At 36.9% G+C, this 14,815-nt stretch overlaps 1 protein-coding gene and 1 pseudogene across 2 annotated transcripts in view; one reads left to right on the top strand and one right to left on the bottom strand.

The window, feature by feature from the left end:
• Positions 1–6,371: 6,371 nt before the first annotated feature.
• Positions 6,372–7,668, top strand: LOC114031693 (annotated as a pseudogene).
• Positions 7,669–12,727: 5,059 nt separating this feature from the next.
• The window catches only part of LOC114031917 (transcription elongation factor A protein 1), a 37,726-nt gene continuing 35,638 nt past the window's right edge, over positions 12,728–14,815 (bottom strand). For both annotated transcript variants that reach the window (XM_027847125.1, XM_027847126.1), the window contains exon 10: positions 12,728–14,188. In XM_027847125.1, the coding sequence (XP_027702926.1) occupies positions 14,180–14,188 (9 nt within the window). In that variant the 3' untranslated portion in view covers positions 12,728–14,179. The remainder of the gene's footprint in view (positions 14,189–14,815) is intronic.

The following is a 14,815-nucleotide window of genomic DNA, read 5'->3' as shown; positions in this document are numbered from 1 at the left end:
ACATGGTTTGCATGTGCCACTGGCAACAAAGGTACTTTGATCGACGTGAGCTTAAACAATATGGGAAACACAGCAAAGCTGGCATATTAGTGTGTGTGTGTGTGTGTGTGTGTGTGTGTGTGTGTGTGTGTGTATACATATCCTATTAAAACACTTTCAGAAGAAGGAATCATACCTGATCAATGGGGAAAAAGATTTTTCAGAAGTACTTAGTTCTAAGATAGTAAGTTAGAAAATAATGGCAAGAAAATGCAAAAGAGGAATAAATGATAATATAATATTTATACAATGTAAATAATGACATAATAATATAGAAACACACCAAGTGAAACAATGTTATGAGGAGTAGTTTATTTCATAGGAACATCATAAAATTGTTATAATTAAATGTTACAGTGGAGTTTCATGACTACATTTATTACACTTTATATAACAAATATTTTATCAGTATTATTACTATGCTATTACAACTTTGTTGAATATCAGCCTAATTATCACTTGTAATAATTCAATTATATGTGCAACAAATGATACTTTTAGATGCCTTTCAGGGTCACTTCAGGTTAAAGCAATATGTTTCGTTCAATAGAAATATAAACCAGTATTCAAAAAGAGTTCTGCATCTTGTTTTAGACATCATACTAGAAAAAAGTTGAATGAAACAAATTTATCCATACATACTTCATAATAATAATTATTTTACTGGTTGGCCATTAGTAACTTTTTTCCCACTAATGGTGATGTCTGTGCATTAGAACCATCTGTAATCTTTTGCCTTCTATACTAGGTATCCCTTAGAGGAATCAGTAATATGAGATCTTGAGATGGATGACTAATGGTCACAGAATATGATTTTTCCTTTTGGTTATGCTAACTTGCTAGTTAAGGGATTAAAGTCATAGCTCTGGTCTCATTAGCATCTCTTTCTAACCAATGGATTTAAATGCTCATAAACAGATAAGAGGAAAGCTAAAGTTAGTGATCAGAATAAAAGATAAGCTATAAGAAGCCTAAAAGTTAAACTTCTTTAGCTTTTGATATCCAAATACAAGATGTTTTAAAGAGTTACTTTGACATTATGGATAAAGTGTTCAATGTGGAATCAACTACCCAATCAGTTGCCAAGTATTATTTTTCTCTGCATCATTTCTTATATATTGTTCCCTTTTCTCCACTTACATAACCACCACTTTAGCTCTGGCCATTGTCACCTCTCATGTGGACTATTGTAACAGCCTCCTAATTGGTTTTCCTGCCTCAAGTCTCTCCCCACTCAAATACATCCTCCATTCAGTCCTTTCATAAGTAATTTTCCTGAGGCACAGATCTCACCATGACATTCCCCTATTCAATAAACTCCAGTGGCTCTCTGCTATCACTGGGATCAAATATAAAGTCCTTTTGGCATTTAAATACTTTACAATCTGGCCTCTTCCTATCTTTACAGTCTTCTTCCATGCTACTCCTCTCCATGTACCTTATGTTCCATCCATACTATCATCTCACAAAGTGCTCTCTCTCCATCTCCAGCCTTTGCACTGGCTGCCCCCAATGCCTTTAGTTTTCTTGACTTTCTTCAAAAGGCTAAATGAGAACTAGGGTAGAATATTTTGTCTATCAAAAATATATTTAGGCAAAAATACAATCCTCTAGCTTGCTGGTAAGAAAAGTCAATTAAACTTCCAAATCATTCCTAGGGGTAGTATTCATAATGGATGGCAGAGAATGCTAATATGGAATTTGAAAAGACTGGACTATTGGTAACAATATGCCGTATTTTTCCTCCCAAAGAGTTCAAAGGAATTTAGACCTTGCCCACCAAGGGAACATATTTAAGCTGTTTAGTATATCAGATATGAAATTTGTGTTCCTATCTTTGTAGTTGATGCCATTAAGAAAAAAAAATAATAAGCTCTCACTGGTGTCAAGGGAGAGGATATGGAACATGCTAAGTCATCTGTGGCACAGTCACCTGTACTTTAATTTTCCATCCACAAGAACCGTAAACAAGCTAAAGTATAGGAGTACACAGATGGGTTTTTTAAATGATTTAATATAAAATAATAACACTGTCACATCCCTCTGCAACACTGGGAGAAATCTCCAGAGATCATCTAGCTCATTACCCTGCTCCCTGCTAACCACAATCAACAAACAGGAAAGGATCTTTTTTATGCTTCAAGATCTTCAGAAAAGGAGGTTCCTTAATTTCCTTTAATAACCTGAATTGTCTGCTTCAGACACCACACTTGAAATTTCACTTCTCATACGATTCAAAGAACCATGTGACAACAAACTACACAGCCTAAGTCACTCAATGTACTTCCTTTGTTAAAAGGACTAAGCAAGGGGCAGCTAGTCAGTGCAGTGGATAGAGCACTAGCCCTGGAATCAGGAAAGACCCAAGTTCAAATCTGGCCTCAGACACTTAGTAGCTGTGTGATCCTGGGCAAGTCACTTAACCTCAATTGCCTCCAAAAAAAAAAAAATTGAATAGAAAAAAAAAAAAGGACTAGGCAAGACAGAAGAGACATTAAAAATTATTAAGGCTAACTTCCTCATATTCCAACAAAGAAAGAAAAAATATATCTTCAATCTTCACAATGCCTTAAGAACATATAAATTGCAGCAGTGAGTCACCCACATTTTCCCCAGTACAATAAGGCAGTTCCCAAGAGACAACCATCTTAACCATACAAGCAATCACTGCAGCCATGAAGGGTGAGGGGGGGCTGGTGTTCATAGCCCCCACTCTAATGCCAGCCCTATGTAAAGTATATGTGGGGAGGGGGAGGGAAGCATACACATATATTCCCCGTTTATTGGCACTATACTTTAGATACTTCAGTGGATTTGGGATTTCATCTACATGGGCATTCCCTCCATCAATGCAAATCACAATCTGCACAATTCACGTATAGGACCTCTGAAGTATTTGTGAAGGTTGATTCAAAGACCAAAATCTGTAGGACACATCAATGCTCAAATCCCCTTTTGTATGTACCCTGTATTTTGGTCCCCATGTTATACAAAACTTACATGTACATTGGTGAAACAGATGGCAGGTACACGAGCTTCTGATTATTCTCCCAAAGCTATAAAGCAAAAGCAAATGAAAAAATTCTAGGGAAGACCAAAGGAGAAAATCCTAGACCAATACACTTAAGATCCTTCTTGTTGTTGTTTGTCCTTTTGTTCTCAAGAGGTCCAATGACATAAGGAGGGTGATGTCTTGAACTGGATTTAAGTGAGGCAGGGTTGCACACAGTCATCTGAGTCCAGCAGCAAGACATAGGTCAGGACGACTGGAGGTGGCCCCAGATGCAGTGGGAGACCTTGACTTCGGGCTAAGGTCTTTCCCAGGTCTCAATCTGTCTGTGGCAATACCCATTCAGTGATTTAAGGCTGGGTTGTTGTTGCTTGTCCTTCATTCTTGAAGAGGACCATGGCATCAGGAAGGTGATGCCACGACATGCAAATGAATTGGATTTAAGTGAGGGAGGGCTGTGCAAAGTCACCAGCCTTTCTCCTCTGGAGCCATCTGGGTCTAGTGGCAAGATATAGATTAGGACGACTGGAGATGGCCCTGGATGAGGTGAGAGTCCTTGAGCTTTTAAAGCTAAGGTCTTTCCCAAGTCTGTTTGTCTGAGGTAACACCCATTCAGTGATTAAGGCTAGGTAAGAAATTAGCCAGACCTTGGCCTGTTGAGTTGCATGAAATCCTACCGATAAATGTAATTTCCTGCTACAAACCTGGAACAACTTCTAAACAGAACAAATTTCTTGACAGACAAGTATCGTACCCAGTCCTGCTTTAGATATACGGTACAGCAACATACAAACGGGTTTTTTTTTCTATTTATTGGCCCTTTATATGGGTCCATTTGGTCTACTTACAGGGGAACATCCCTTCCAGAATTTTTCCACAAACTTTGGTTCGTATCTGATATGGTCTACACTGCAAGAACATGAAAAGGCTACATTTTTAGGAAGTATCAAATTGTCTGGGATGCAGAGGACAACTAGGATTATAAGGCAAGCAAGAGTTGGTCTTATGGCTTTCAACAGGGTAGTAGATGTACTATGTACATGGACATTTTTCACAGCCCAACATGTGTCAAACATCACATGTCCAAACTGGTTACCAGTATAAGTGGCAGAGGGCTTCTTTCACCTGGTTCTTACCTGTATGCCCTAGCAAGGTTTCATGAAAAGCCCAAATGATTTACTCCTAGCATTATAGGGTCACCACTGCCTGTTGAAATATCACAACCTCACTTAGCAGCAGCTTTTCAATATGGCTGTACAAACTCCTAATGAAAAGATCATTGTTGTCATTTATCTCTCCACAGAATCACGTTAAGTCCATTCTTGAGGACAAGGCAACTGCCAGGGTATTCTTAATTCCTTGTACATGAATTAATTAGACTTTTAAACTGAAAATAGAAGAGACTGTTATTGATGATGCCTGAATAGGACTTATCAAATTTTTATTGTTGGTCAGTAGACAATAAACATTTATTAAGCACCTGCTATGTACCAGGCACTATGCTAAGAGTTGGGAATACAAAGAAAGGCAAAACACAGTCCCTGCCCTCAGGGAGCTCACAATATAAATGGGGAAGACAACACAGAAAAAGAATCTGAAAAGCAAGTGAGGGGAGGGAAGAAGTTAGGTACCAGGTGCATGATGAAGTCCAGTAGCCAAGTGAGAAATGAGGATGAGGCACTTACCCCACATCTCATCCTTCAACAGAAAATCTGGGTCTCCAACATCCACCCAAGGCGCATGGGGTACTAAGGAAGTATGAGTTTCAGAGTTGATGTGATCTGGCAGGAACATTAGTTTCTGGAGACAATGATTAAGTCCAGGTGAGAAGCCAGGTGGCTGTGAAGGCCATTAATGGGCATCCGCTCTCCTCCCAATAATGCTACCTCATCATTTTAATTGCCAATAAATTCCCACTTTTTTTTTTTTTTTGGTAAGGGTTAATTGATGTGAGGAGTAGACAATAAGTAGTCCCACAAACTCCAAGTTTAAATCTTTCTTTTCCTTTACAACTCTTCACATAAAAGCTATTCCAACAATTCATAATTCACTTCCATAAAAACCTTAGGGTTGGAACACCATGAATGTGGAATCATCAAAAATATCTTTTTCAAGGTCTAACAAACTATAGTGGTCCTAGATGAGGACAAATAGGATTATAAAGAAACCATGTCATCAATAAATCAGGGAGGGACATTTAGCCTAGAGAAAATAGGTATGGGATGGGTGAACTATATTGATTGTCTTCAAGTATTTGAAGGACTATCTCAGGAAAGTAGGATTGCATTTGTTTGTTCAGTCCCAAAGAGCAGAACTTAAAGCAGGGGTAAACGGAGAGAGACAAGTTAAGGCTTGATATACAGAAAACCTGCTTCCTAGTGAGAGTTCTACAGAAGCAATAGACTGTTTTGTGAGGCAGTTTTCTCCTGAATGGAGATCTCCCAGCAATAGCTGAGCAATCACTTGTCAGGTACATTGCAGGCTGGACTTTCATGTTTGGGTAGGACTAGAGTTCCTGAGGTTCCTTTCAAATATTAGATTCTATAGTTCTGCGATACAGAAAACTTAGCAGGGGTCTTCAAATATTCTCATATGGAAGTATTTCATGTTTTGATTGACCACATAGTGGATAGAAGGCACAGGAAGACAGACTTCAACTCAATATAAAGAAAAACTTCCTAACAATTAGATCTATGCAGAAATAGAATGGGTTGGATCATAATGGGATAAATTCTTCATGCAAAAACTGAATAGCCATTTGTTTATGAGGCTGTAGTGCATATGCATGCATCAGGTATTGAACTAGACGACCTCTCAGATGTTAAGATTTTTTGATTACAACAGTAATGAGTTTTATAAATTAGTAAAATTTTAAAAAATAAATTCAGTGCTCGCTGTCACCAAAAACTGACTTCCAGATATAGAGCTGATGATGAATAGAGAAGATTGAGGCATATTTTCCTTCTTTCTTTCTCTCTCTTTTTTATGGGGGAGGGGATATAGGGCTAATGCAGGAATTTGATTTACATGACTATACATATTTTTAAGGGTTTTGTTTTTCTTGCTTTCTCAACAGCTGAGGAGGGGGAAGTGGGAAAGAGAGAATTTGGAACAGAAAATAAAAATTAAATTTTTTAAAAAAGGACATGATTTCAGAGTAGTTTCCTCTGTAAAATTTAAAGACTTCAACATCCAAGAAAGTCCAGATTCCTGTTCTCTTTTAGTTGTTTTGTCAACAAAAAATATTGAATTCATTTTAAGGGTTTGCTAGCATGGGCAATCTCATTAAAGTGCTAACTAGGGTTTTTTCTGCGGAATCACCATGGCAACTGGGACCCTGTACACATAACCTGAAAACTGGCAGGCCTTCAAGGCCCTCATTGCTGCACAGTACAGTGGGGCCCAGATCCATGTGCTGTCCACACCTCCCCACTTCCGCTTTAGTCAGACCAACTGCATCTCCGATTTCCTCCGAAAGTTTCCTGCGGGCAAGGTTCCAGCATTTGAGGGTGATGATGGGTTCTGTGTGTTTGAAAGCAACGCCATCACACACTATGTAACGATGACCTTCAAGGCTCTACTCCAGAGGCAGCTGCCCAGGTGATCCAGTGGGTGAGCTTTGCTGACAGTGACACTGTTCCTCCAGCCAGTACCTGGGTGTCTCCCACTCTCGACATCATACACCACAACAAACAGGTCACAGAGAATGCAAAAGAGATGAGGTGAATACTGGGACTGCCGGATGCCCATCTAAAGACTCACGACTTTCCTGGTTGGGGGAGCATGTGACTCTGGCTGACATCACAGTGTGCACCCTCTTGTGGCTCCATAAGCAGGTCCTGGAGTCATCTTTCCATCAGGCCTTTCCCAACACCAACCACTGGTTCCTCACTCGCATCCACCAGCCCCAGTTCCGAGCGGTGTTGGGAGAGGTGAGGCTCTGTGAGAAGATGGCAGTTTGATGCTAAAAAGTTTGCAGAGTCTCAGCTTAAGCAGAAGGCCCCAAGAAAAGAGAAGGGACAGTGAGAAGAGAAACAGAAGGCTCAGGCTGAGCAGAAGGAAGAGAAGAAGGCAGCTGCAGTCTCCTGCCCCGAGGAGTAGATGGACAAGTGTGACCAGGCTCTGGCTGCAGAACCCAAGGCCAAGGACTCCTTTGCCCACCTGCCCAAGAGTACCTTTTCGTGGGATAAGTTTAAGCTAAAGTACTCCAACGAGGACACTGATGGTGGTCCTGCTGTACTTCTGGGAGCACTTTGACCATGATGGCTGGTCTCTGTGGTACACTGAGTACCTTTTCCCCCAGGAGCTCCTCCAGACCTTCACAAGCTGCAACCTCATCACTGGAATGTTCCAGTGCCTGACAAGCTGAGGAAGGACACCTTTGCCAGTGTCATCCTTTTTGGCACCAACAGTAGCAGCGCCATTTCTGGAGTCTGGATTTTATGGGGCCAGGAACTTGCCTTCCCATTAAGTCCAGACTGGCAGGTCAATCATGAGTCCTAACATGGCATAAGCTGGATCCTGGCAGTGAGGAGGCCCAGACCATGGTCCGAGAGTATTTCTCCTGGGAGGGGGCCGCCCAGCACATGGGCAAACCCTTCAATCAGGACAAGATCTAGCAGTGAACATCCTCCCTGCTACCACTTCTCTGCCTGCTTCCAACTCTGCAAGGAGGTACCAGTCATTAAATGAAACTGAATACAGGTAAAAAAAAAGTGCTAACCAGGGGGAGACAACATAGGACATTTTTTTTGTACTTTGAAAGTGGGGAATGTAGGGAATGTTCTTAAAGTTTTGACATGCACAGACCTCAAGTAGTGGACAAACCTTTTCCTTTATTTTGAAAATTCACAGCCTAACAATTTTCGACAAGGAAATTTATAATCAAGTGAATTTAGAATTAAAAGATGAAGATGGTATCCTATATGGTTTTGATCATACAGAGGAGCTGGCCATAAAATGCAAGATGCAGTACAGCATCCAGCTAATAGGAAGTTCAGGTGAAGTTATACCACTAGTAAGTAAAGAAAAGAAATTTTACTAATTTTTATTGGTTAGAAGCAGCATTGAGAGGTTTTCTGGGAACCTTCACAAGTATCCCATATGATCCAACATTGCACCTAGGATAAGCTAGGTGACACAGCAGGGATAAGGAACCAGGCATGGAGTCAAGAAGACCTGAATTCAAATTCAGCCTCAGAAACTTACTAGCTATGTGACCCTAGGCAAGTCACTAAAGCTGTTTGCCTCAGTTTCATCTTCAAAATAGGGATAAATAGCATCCATCTCGTAAGGGTTGTTATGAAGATCAAATGAGATAATATTTGTAAAGTGCTAAACATAGTGCCTGGTGCATACTAAGCACTATATAAACATTAGCTATTATTAATTGTTACAGAAATTCTTTATTTCACACATACTTCACTTGAACTCAAGATGACAAATCTTGTCATATAGAAAGGTTTCAGCTAATACATAAGAAAACTAAGTTGTGAGGATTAAGAATGTTCCAGTAGAAAGACAAAGCAAAGTAAATAATGAATTTGCAAACCACATCTTTATGTCCTGCCAAGACAACCCCAATGTTGAAATCCTTAAGGGATGGCATAAAATTTATCAGAGAACAAAAATTTACCAATAGGAAACTCTACAGATTAAGCACCACTCCTAGGTGACACAGTGAATAGTACATTAGGTATGGAGTCAGGAAGACCTGAATCCAAATCTAGCTTCAGACATTTAACTGTGTAACCTTGGGCAAGTCCCTTAACTTTCTGTCTCAGTTTCCTTAACTGTAAAATGGGGATGGACAATAGCACCTACCTCACAGGGTTGTTGTAAGGATCAAAAAAGATATTTGTAAAGTGATTGACACAGAAAGCACTTAATAAATGCTTCTTTCCTTCCGTATAGAGTCATGACTGAAACAAGATATAGAAGCAGATTTACAAATTAAAAACAGCATCATTCTGTCTTAGAGTAATGGAAGGTCTCATTATATTCCACGATCACATAAATCCAATATAAATCCAATGGGAGCATTTCCCAAAACTTCAAAAATTGATACAAAAGGTTTTATCAAAGACCTAAAGAATCAGGCACCTAGTAGTATAAAAGTCCTTTTCAACGCTCTAATAACAATATAAAACATATAAATAATGAAAAAACTTTCAAGCTAATTTAACCCAGACTACATTGATACTTGCTATAGAGAAAAAAAAAACTACTCAGATTACTTATACCAAATGTAGATGCTTCAGAAAGGTTGGTAACTACAGGCTTCATCAATAAATTAAAAATTCAAAAAATTCTCAATCTGTTCAGCATTTATATGTAAATTACTACTATCTCTCACTAGGGATAGAAACAGAAGTAAAAAAAAAAGCAGTCTCTGATCCTCAGTGGTTGATCTTACATTCTAATAGGGAATACAATACAAAAAATGGAGCAGATAAAGGCATAGATGACAGTATGCTTATCAAACTGTGATATAATGCTAGGAAAGACAGCTCCAAAAAGATGTCAAGAACCTAGGACGCACTGAACTCAACAAGATAATGCCCTTTGCTTATGTTCTAAAGATTACCTGCACAAATAGTGAAAGACATAAGCAGATAAATGTTTTTAAAAGATCCAGAGGTTTTAGTGGACTGCACGATCAGTATGTCAATAGCACAACAAAGTAGGGGAAAAAAAACCTAATGTATATCACAGGGTTCACTAACAGAAGATTTGTGTTCAGAATGAAGGAAGTTATAATCCTACATCTGGAATTGTATTCGATTCTGGGCACCATGTTTTAGAAAGAACAGAAACAAACTGGAATGCTTGAGAAGAGCAACCAGGAAAGTGAAAGGGCTAGAGACCATGCCATCAGAGCCCAGAGATGACTTAGAGAAGACATGATAACTAAGTTCAAGTATTTAAAGCCTCATCAGGTGGAAAAGGGATTATTTGTACTATTTGGCCCCAGAGGTATAACTAGAAGTAATGAGTTACAGAAACAAGTTATAAAAAGGCAGAATTAAGAAAACAAATTGAAACTGTCCCAAAGTGGCAAAAGCTATTTCAGAGAAGAAGTTCTTTCTTAATATAGGTCTTCAAACAGGGACTGGAAAACCACTTATCAATGATTTTGTAGTGGGGAATCTGTTCAGGTGCAAGTAATTTCAAGGTGCCTCCCAATTCTGAAATTTTATGAAAACACCTACATTTTTGGAGAGTTGTTGAGTGGAGAGAAGAGCACAGACAGAAGAAATTCAGGAGCCTAGAAAGACAAATCTTCCATGAATTATTTGTCTCATAATCCTTATCATTAATCACCCTGCCATAAACACATCTTTTTGTTTTATTTATATATTTGGCCAATGTGAATTTTGATGTGCATTTCTCTTTATGTCTGACTACATGGGAGCTGCTTTACATTACATTTCCTAGGTCAGAGACCTTTGTCCAGCATGACATATATAAATCTGGTACTGAGTTCATAATCTAATTTGAAGTAATTAATTCATCAGTTATTCGTTCTGGATAAGATAAAGAAAATTTATATCTAACCTACAGATTTCTAAGATTCCTTAAGTTTTCTCCTTTTAAATTTGTCATTAGTATTCCTAAATAGCCTATAAGGTGAGAAACTTTGTAGCTTTTGTTTTTAGGTTCTTAGAATAGATGGTGGGAAAGACATTTCATAATTTCTCTCCAAACAAAAAGAATGTGGGTTAAAAATTATTTGGAGCAATTTTTTAGCTTCTCTATTAAAATAAAAAAATTTCAAATAAAATCATTTGCACACACATATCAAAACTCATTTTGCTACTCCCTATACTGACTAATTTACTGACAGTATATCTTAATAGCCTGTCATTACTGTCATTACTGTCAAGCACCTAGGTCAGAGCAGTTTTGCTACTTTGTACTGCTATAGAACCTAAAAGTTTTCTTAAGAAACATCTGTTTATGTCCTGATAAATGGCATATGTAGCCATAGGTGGCTAAATACACCCAAGGGTCACTAAAACTTTCACAAAAAACCGGACAGTATAAGTAGAGCTAAGTATTTTCGTAAGCTAAATTCGTCTACATTGAATAGCTTTCTCCAAACATCTCTTTTCTTCTTGCTTTATTCAGTTCTCATTATAACAGTTCTATGAACTTGTCAGTAATTCTTTAACTTACTGTGTAAACAGTACCTTTAAGATCAGTCCTTTGCTTTTATTGCCCTGGGGCTCTGACTCAATCACAGCTTTCACTAGCAACTCCATGCCAATGACACTACTGACAAGCACTATTTCTCAATGAGATGTTTAACTCCTCTTGAATGAAGTTTTCTGGGGCTAAATATGAACAAAAATAAAGTTGCTGCTTAAAAATACCTTTCTTGAAATCACAACACTTTAAGTCTATTTTTTAGAAGTAACTTCTATTTAAAAAAAAAAAAAGACCGTATGAATTTGGAATTTTTACTCTACTACATCTTTGACTACCCTCTACTGGTAATTTACAAAACATCTTTAACTTTTCTAGAAGTTATACTTACATAAGATTTAGACACATTATTAACTTGTTTACAAGAGAAGTTGTGACTTATACTAGTTGAAACTCTTCCATATCATAAAAATTTTACCCCAATAAAATAATGCACCCAAAGACCTAATTTTGAGCTCTGCCTTTGTTTTTTTATTAACCTTTAATCTGCCTAATCTAATTCATCTATATATCAATACTAGATGTGAGAATCAAGTTTTCTTACCAACTTTCTAAGTCAATTTCTTTCAACATTAAATATTTTTTTCAGTAACATTCACATCATTTTATAGCTTTAGGAAGTGAGACTGTTCATTCCAGATCTTAGAAATTTGCCTGGGTCATGAGGTTAAGTGACTTGCCCATGATCACACGGCCAGAATGGCTGAAGGAAGAATTTGAACCACTGGTTTTCTGATTTCCAAGACCAGCTCTCTATCCACGAGAGACACTGCCTTTTGTGAATGTTTGTGTATATACATGCACACACAATTGAAATATATAGCCCATGCACACATACAAATACACTTATTTCAAGGACCTGTGGTTTTGCCAGTGTAGGTACTTACTCCATCAACATAGACAATTAATTCTTCTTTGCTTTAGCATATGGTCTTTGGGAGTTGTGACGGGCAAAAATTTCATCACACTGTAGCCAACCTGGTGATTGACTTATCCAAATTTATCTACATTGATCCTTGGCTGCAAAGTCTATCACTGGATTCATATCCTAAAACTTTCCAGCTTGGTAGAACTTGCCTGAGCTTATGCTCTGTTGCAACAGGCGTCAAAAACACACACACCATGAGGCAGTGGATGATGACTTTACTGGAAGACACACACACATAAATATACTCTCCTATGGTACTATCTTGAAACACTCCCTCCATTTCTGCCTTCCTCCAAGAGCAACCTGAGAACAAGAAACTTGCTTTGTTCCATTACCTCATACACAATTATCAACATTTCCAAGGACTTCAATTAATTTTAGTACTAGCAGTCTTCAAATAAAATTAGGCTGCATTTCAAATTGACACTTCCAAAGTCCAAAAATATGAAGGGGAGAAAAAAGGCATTAATTCCTATAACTAAAAGATATTTAAAGAAAGGATCAATATATAAATAAAATGCAAAATAAGATGTACTATCAAATAAGTTCATAAAAAGACCTTTATTGAGTTGTTTAAAAATTTAACACTTTAAGTTACATGAGATTTCTATTAACTTAATGTTTTTTAGATGTTTTTTCAAATTTCCTTTTATAAATCAAAGTCAACATTTTTCTTCACTTCAATAGATTCTATCTGCCATTTTGGGGATGGATAGGCCAATTTTTTAAGAGATGTTCACCAATATGTTATTCTAGATACTTTTCCAAATTATAGCAAATTGATCTGTAACATATGCATATTTTTGTGGGGGACAGAATGGATGTGAATGGCACAAAGAACGTGACAAGACTGTTCCAAAATTATCTATTGTTATCTGTTTAGCATTTGAAGATGGAAAGAAAAATGCACTGCCATTTCAGGAAAAGTTTGAACAAGAGTATCCCAGTTTCACTGAACAGCATTTAGTGGTTTTAAAAGGTATAATCAGAAAATAGACTTCAGGAGAAAAAACCCTATCAACCTAGATATGGGAAGAACATAGCTTTAATGTTGTAAACTGGCTTCTCAAGCTTGGTCACTGATTATCATCATCATCATCATCATCATCATTATATTGTTTTACACACCAAAATAAAACTACAGTAACTGGTGAGGTTTAACATTATTTTCCTTGATCTATCTTCCTGTGAAGAATTGGTCTAAACTATAGTTGAAAATCTACCAAACAATGACCTTTTTCATCAGCAATATCTAAAAATCTGATGTCAAACTAGTAAATAAAAAACAATTGATGAGTTTTAACAAACTACTTAAAGTAAATTTTCCAAAAGTAAGATCTATTAAGAGCAAGTAATTTACAGACTTAAGAAATACAACAAATGATATTGGTCACAGCTAGTCACAGATGCAAAATGATTATCTAATCACTGAGGCTTATTAACAACCATTATGATCAAAGTGAGATGCTAATACAAATATGGTATTTACAAACTAGATAAGCTGTCCAAATATTATTTCATTACCACACTACACTGGGTTAACCTAAAATTACACTAATTTTTCTTCTCCCTTAATATAAGTAGGAACATGCCAATATGGAAACAAATGCAAATTCCACTTTCACATTAACAGAGAAGTAAAAAATCTCTTGTGTATGTCTCAGATTGTAAAAAAGTTAAAGTACATTTTCCATTTGTTACGAAAGACAAACAAGTTACCCAAAGTTTAAATTGATAAAAGTTTAATGTTGACTTACTTATAAAAATGAAAAAATAGTTTTAAACATACACCATACAACTATCTGATCTTACCACTAACTATAAGAAGGCTTTTAAGAAAGGGATGGTTGTGTCAAAAACAAAAAACTAACCCAAAGGATGTATGCTGTTTTAAAAATCTCATTTGCAGGGAAACTAGATTCTTGGCCTAGTTTTTAAAGCTAATTACAAAATCCTGTTGCGTAAGTGTCCATGTATCTTCCCAATTCATTCTTTTAACAAAACTGTAAAAAAAAAAGAAAGAAAAAAAATTGTGAGACCTCTGTGAATACAAAAACTTATCTACTTTTTACATGAAAGAAAAAAGTTTTTCAAAGCCATACATATTTGAGAAGAAATACTGTACTCTTTGAATATGTATGATAATTAGTAGTTGTGGATGCTTGTCTCATCTGATTTAGAAATACAATCAAGAATGTATGAGTAAATTAATTTTTAAAATATTTTAAGTTAATATTTAATATAGCAAAATTTTAAATACTTGACAGTTTTAATTAAAATCAAAAGCTAAATATATGTTAAAAAGTTTATCTTCAAAATCTTAAATGTGGCTCATGTATGTATTTCTAGAGCAATCACTAAGATTTTTGGATAATCACCATATATCTTTGAAAGATTACATATAGTCATCAGACAATCTAGATACGTGGTCAAATATAACACATTTTGAGCATCTCCCTAAAGACCCTTGGCATAAATGTAGCATGAGGATCCCATTCCCAACTCTAACCTAAGGCTGATGATGAAGATAACTAATTTTATAAGCATAGATGACAAAAATCTCTGTACCAAACAGAACAGGGTTTAAAAACTGTTGCTCAGTCATTTCAATCATATCCAACTCATCATAA

Source organism: Vombatus ursinus, unplaced genomic scaffold (genome assembly GCF_900497805.2).
Source record: "Vombatus ursinus unplaced genomic scaffold, bare-nosed wombat genome assembly UNPS02015255.1, whole genome shotgun sequence".
NCBI classification, from domain to species: Eukaryota; Metazoa; Chordata; class Mammalia; order Diprotodontia; family Vombatidae; genus Vombatus; species Vombatus ursinus.
The sequence above is the reverse complement of the archived record's forward strand: the minus strand, read 5'-3'. Positions and strand labels throughout refer to the sequence as shown.